At 35.0% G+C, this 6,589-nt stretch overlaps 1 protein-coding gene across 1 annotated transcript in view; it reads right to left on the minus strand.

Annotated features, from left to right (window-relative positions):
- Positions 1 to 5,911, minus strand: part of LOC131432826 (mucin-19-like) — a 219,383-nt gene extending 213,472 nt beyond the window's left edge. Inside the window, exon 1 of the mRNA XM_058599365.1 lies at positions 4,717 to 5,911. Within this exon, the coding sequence (XP_058455348.1) occupies positions 4,717 to 5,029 (313 nt within the window). The 5' untranslated portion in view covers positions 5,030 to 5,911. The remainder of the gene's footprint in view (positions 1 to 4,716) is intronic.
- Positions 5,912 to 6,589: the final 678 nt, after the last annotated feature.

The raw sequence follows: 6,589 nt of genomic DNA on the forward strand, positions 1-6,589 counted from the left end.
TGGTTAACTCGAGTACTTGCGATTAATTCGTATGCACGATAAAGTTGTCACTGGTTTGCTAAAGTCACATAAATTATCCACGAATGTGTAAAAATCTCTGAGTTCCCGCTGATTACTGACCTCTGCGAATTCACAGTCATCAATTGACAATGAAAAAACACGCGAAATGGAATAGAAATTAAACTCGCTGGATTGAGAAGCGCGGAACTTCCTTTTTTCTCTCCAATAAAAGACAGGGCGGTACACGGCAATTGTTGCCGACGATGGAACAAAACAACGACAGTCCAACAAATGGCAGCACCGCTTTGGTTGGCGTTGAACCAAACCGAGTGTTCATTAGTTCGCAGTCCGGTTTGATAGGTTAATGTAAATATTTATGAAGAGAGGTGCTAGATGCTGAACTTGACAACGAGGATGGGGGTGGTTGTAAAACTGCTTAGCTGCTGGGAGGAAACAGAGAGATGTCATCGAAAGGAGTGTGCACTGTGACGAATAAATTGAAATGAGACGTTCGAGTGTAAGACCATTAAATTATAAAACGATTTAACAACTGTGATTTTTGTTGCTTTTGTGGGGTTCGCAAATGGATGGATTTTTATTGCAATGGTGCAATCTGGACGCTTTGTTTAATTTTATAACGAACTAATTTCATAATATTAAACGAAGGAATCCAGGCATCCGAGAGTTCCACAGTACTGAAACACTTCAACGAAAAGTTCAATTTTAGTGTATTTGGAAGCTTTGGCAATCTCAAATACTGGAAGGAATTATTTTGAGCTATTGGCTACTTATTAGTATGGTAGAAGCTCTCGTGTAGGAACCTTTAGTGAATTGGAATTTTAGAAAATAAAATCGATAGGAAGCTTCTTTAACACTTCGAATCCAAAGAAGGTCAAAAAAGTAGTAACGCTAATTTTTGACTCACTATATTTCAGCTAGTTTTAGATTGATTTCGAATATTTTATCACCATTAGAAAGGTGAATTCATTGAGAATGAAATATGAAGGGTGAGTTTTTGCTGGCACCTTTTTGGCAACACTGTTTTCAACAGATCACACGTGAATCGTGTCTTGTGTCATTGTCAAACTTGTTCAGTTTGGTCTAGAATTTAATCATGAATCGACTTACAACGTCTACCATTTTGTGAATGGGCTCTGGCAAAGATCCACTTTTCTAACGAAAACTGTTTGTCGCAGTTCAAAAATAGTCACTGTTTGGTGTAGATTATAAGCCTGTGGCATCATCGAGTCGTACTTCTGCAAAGGCGACGATGAGCGGAACGTTACTGTGAATGGTGAGCGCTACCGTGTGATGATTGATAATTTTTTTTCCCGAAATGTAAGAAATGGACATGCCTAATATGCGTCCCATGCGGCACGCGGAACAATTACCAAATTGAGCGCCGCCTTCGGTGTACAGTTATCTCACGTTTTGGGCCCGTCAATTGGCCGCCTAGATCGTGTGACCTTTGGACGATTTCTTGGGGGCCATGTTAAGGCTCATGTCTACAAAGAACATCCAGCAACGATTGCCGCACTGGCAGCCAATATTGAAGTAATATGTTGGAGAGAATGTGCCAAAATTTTACATTACCCATGGGCCATCTAAAGCGGAGCCGCGATCAGTATTTGCATGAAATCATCTTCAAACATTAAATTATATTGATCGTTCTATCGATTCCAATAAAGATTTCATCAATTTTCTCAAATTTTTGATGTTTTTGTTTTAAATCAAATCCTATATCTCTTAAAAAATCACCCTTCACTTTGGGTTATGGAATATAGAGATGTCTCACCCGTAGTTATCAGAAAAAGTGCAAACCAAAGTCGTTTGAAAAACAGTCGGGTGGGTAATATCAGAGACATAACCGAATTGACGTGAATTCGAATTACATTGACTCGCTGAATTGCCCTTATAAAGCACGATATGAGCCCCGGCGAATGAAAAATACAGTTGTAAATTGGCCCTAATAAAAAATATAGAATTAGAATTAGAATTAGTCCAATAACAAATATGATAACACATAACGAAACAGTAAAAATAAGAAACAGTTCTTTACGATAGCGCATGCGCTATCCAAAATTATAATTATAAATAATAGATAAATAAATAAATAAATAAATAAATAAATAAAAGAATATTTATTGAAATGAATTGACAAATAAACAAATAAACAAATAAACAAATAAACAAATAAACAAATAAACAAATAAACAAATAAACAAATAAACAAATAAACAAATAAACAAATAAACAAATAAACAAATAAACAAATAAACAAATAAACAAATAAACAAATAAACAAATAAACAAATAAACAAATAAACAAATAAACAAATAAACAAATAAACAAATAAACAAATAAACAAATAAACAAATAAACAAATAAACAAATAAACAAATAAACAAATAAACAAATAAACAAATAAACAAATAAACAAATAAACAAATAAACAAATAAACAAATAAACAAATAAACAAATAAACAAATAAACAAATAAACAAATAAACAAATAAACAAATAAACAAATAAACAAATAAACAAATAAACAAATGAACAAATAAACAAATAAACAAATAAACAAATAAACAAATAAACAAATAAACAAATAAACAAATAAACAAATAAACAAATAAACAAATAAACAAATAAACAAATAAACAAATAAACAAATAAACAAATAAACAAATAAACAAATAAACAAATAAACAAATAAACAAATAAACAAATAAACAAATAAACAAATAAACAAATAAACAAATAAACAAATAAACAAATAAACAAATAAACAAATAAACAAATAAACAAATAAACAAATAAACAAATAAACAAATAAACAAATAAACAAATAAACAAATTAACAAATAAACAAATAAACAAATAAACAAATAAACAAATAAACAAATAAAAACTAAATGAATTTTTAAATAATTGAACAAATAAATAAACAAATTAATAAATTTTTAACTAATTAAATAAATGAATATATAAAATTAAAGATAAATTTAAATACTAATAAATACACTGAGGTCTATTTTTACGCGGGAATAAAATGAACCGATCACGTGTAAATTTTTAATTAATCAAATAAATAAATAAATAAAATTTTAAAACAAATAAATACACTGATGTCTATTTTTACGCGGGAATAAAACGTACCGATCTCTTGCAATCTAAATTTTTTTTGGAAATATCAATCAATTATTAAAAATTTGAATAAATAAATAAACAAATAAACAAATAAATGGATTTTTAAGTAATAAAATAAATAAATATATAAAATTTAAAATAAATTTAAATACAAATAAATACACTGAGGTCTATTTTTACGCGGGAATAAAACGCGCTGATCTCGTGTAATCTTAATTTTTTTTTTGAAAAGATCAATTTTGGGAAAAATTTTGAGATTTCCAAAACCGATTTTTTTATATATCAAAAGTCTGAAAAATTCGTGAAACGTTGAGATATGGTGAAACTTCGAAAAAAAATTGGAAAGAAACGACAATGAAAACAAAAAAAGGAAAATTCGGAAATCCGCGTAGAAAAAAAACCGTGAAATTGAAGAATTTTTTTTGTATGTCAAATGTTTTAAAAATGCATGAAACGTCCAGATCTGGCGTAATCTAAATAAAAATTTTGAAAAACAGAATGTCAGAGAGTTAACTTAAATAAAATTCGGCATAACACCAGACCTCGACGTTATATGCCTTTTTAAAACAAAATCCGCATAAAAAATCGCGCAAAAATAACGCATAAAAACCGCGTAAAAAAAGCTCATACCTAGACTTAGACTTAAACGATTCTTCCCAAGAAAGTGATTCGTTCAAGGTCAGCTTGAAGCCCTCGGGAAAACGGGAACACTCCGGAATAATTTCAATGAATATTTCGTAAAGCTTTAATGTGAATGAATTCAATTTTTTTTAATATTCCATAAAAATGGAGCAGATTTTCAACTCATGACAGTCGGCAGCCCTAAAAATCAATATCTTTAAAAAATTATCATCTTCACCATGTAGAAAAGTGCAGAATTATTTTAAAAAAATGCCTAACTAAAAATGTGATTTAATGATCACATCGATTGCCTAGCATCAATTCCAAATTTTAAATCTATATCATCTACCTCGGCACATCTACGAAAAAAAATAGTAGGAGTCGTCCGGCTTCCGTTAAGTAGGTGAAGCATATACAATTCCTTACTTTCTTATGAACGAAGGAACAGCTATCGTGCTGTTGTAATATGTGATTCGAGTTGGAATGATATTAACTGCGTAATACCATTTCCCAAGCAAGTCTTATTGTTTAATCATACAAACGTAACAAAACGAAATCCGTGTGTAATCTTCTAAGAAGATTTGTCACAACGCAATATTAAGTAGATTGATTATCACGGTCATTCGGATTGAAGCTTTACGTTTAGAACTTTGGAAAGCAAAATCTTCATTGGAAAAAGTTTCAGACTAGAATTGAGCTAAGACTCGTAATTTTCAGTGATCATGAGTGTCGAGAAACTAGAAAACAAAGAGCAAGCTAATGTGGAACATTGAAGTAATATCTCCTGGACAATAATTTGCCAACTCATCCTTGAGACATACAATCTCAACAACTAACTCGACGTTTTCTTCACAATCGACACAATTCTCCCGTTAAACTGACCGAAAGCAACGAATTAAAATCGATGATGATTCAGAATAAAAAGAAAAAATCCGGTCACTTACCTCCTCTCGAGTAGCGATAGAGTGCCTCGTAGAAAAGCTGCACCAGCTGATCCCCGTTCATGGGCCCAATCAGCGGTGTCTGAACGGCGGTCGTTGTTCCACTGGGAGCCGGTGATCCCGGCACCGGTATCGGTCCGGTCGCCCCCGTCAGTAACGGAGGGGCACCCGCCGGCACATTTGCACTTGCCGCCGCCACACTGGCACTGTTGTTATTTCCACTACCGCTGCCACCGCCAGCACCGGCCGGAGGCAGCCCATTTCCATGCTGACGAGCACTTTCGTCCTCGTCGGGCTGCAGAAACGGTATCGCCATCGCGACAAAGTGTTTGAGTGTACGCGATTGTTTTTTGTTTCGGACTGAGTATCAGTTCTTCCCGTGTGAAACACACCGCGTCCGGAGCACTTGAACTGTTAACGATACAGATACACTGCTGCGGTTGTCTAACGATCGTGTCCCCAGATGACAGATGTGCAGATCATCCAACGTAATCTTAATCGGGACTTTTCATAAATTGATTAAAATTCATTTTCATGTAAACTTCACAACGCACCCAAGACAATTGCACTCAATTGTTATTGCTCACGTTTTTGTTTCGTGCTTTGTTGTATGTCACTGCAATTGCACTTCTTCAGCCCCGGTTGATCTCAATTGATCTCAATGAATCAATTGCAATCTACTATCACACTGCGGTTGCACATGCGACGGGTTGGGCTTTTTTGTTGCGTTTGGACTGCACAAACAATACCCTAGTATGAGCTTCCTAGAACTCTCTCACTCGACCTGCACGTGTGCACGATCCAGAAACCAAAACAGTCGAACGACTTTCTTGCAGCACTGGTTTCCTACACTAGGCTTTAATTTTTCGTCTCGATTCTCGATCGAACCAAAAACCACAATCCTAGATTGAACACACTTTACTAGAACTTTGAGATCTTGTCTCTTCTCTGGCTCCAAACGAAAAAAAAACAACAAGACAAAAAACACAGGAAGCCACTAGAACTTAGAATGATCCTGCACCAGCCGGGGATTCGGAGGAGAGCACAAACAAACACACAAACGACGCGTTCTGTTCGCCTTTTGTCCGGATCGGTTTTGCGAGCCCAGCTACTCGCGCGAGGAGGAAATATTCTAAATCACGTCTAGATCGTCGCAAAGTAAAGGCACCACTGGCGGGGACCGACTGGCTGAGCCGCTTGCTAGCCGTCCTCGTCTGTCGTTGCAGCCGACGATCGATCGTGCGGTACGAGTGCATTATTATTGTGTATCGCAGCAGGCGGTTGTTTGTGTTTTGGTTTGTTCTTTCGTATTCTCTCGTACGCGGCTTGAGTTACCATCGTCATCATCATCATCATCATCAGCAGCAGCAGCAGTGCAAGGGACGATCACTCAAGAAACAGCTTCCATTTGCTCTCTTTCTCTGCTTTGGTTTGCTTTGCTTTGAAAGAAGAGCGTGCGAGAGATGTAAACATAAGCCACTCGGGCTCTGATTGAGTGCTGCCGATGGTTGTGCGACGGTAGAGCGAATGCAATGGAAACGTTCAGAGCGATCGTCCGATCGTGCATGAATACAATTGTGTTAGGCAGTGTGTCCAGTAGAATGCAGTTTTATAGGTCGACAAAAAATGAAGTATGCATTACGAAAAGTAAAACATACTAACAGTAAACATATAATTCGACTAACAATTTCAAAAAAAAATTTCAGATATGTTTCTAATGTTTTCGAATTTCTATAATGATTCAACTGATTCCATACCATACTGATTGTTTGTTAGTAGTTCACTGAAATCTCGATAAAGTATATTTTTGCCTTTTTTATATAGAAAGGCTATGCCATTACTGTGAAACCCGTATTTTTAATGGAGGCCCGGAGGG

This window comes from Malaya genurostris, chromosome 2 (genome assembly GCF_030247185.1).
Source record: "Malaya genurostris strain Urasoe2022 chromosome 2, Malgen_1.1, whole genome shotgun sequence".
In the NCBI taxonomy this organism is placed as follows: domain Eukaryota; kingdom Metazoa; phylum Arthropoda; class Insecta; order Diptera; family Culicidae; genus Malaya; species Malaya genurostris.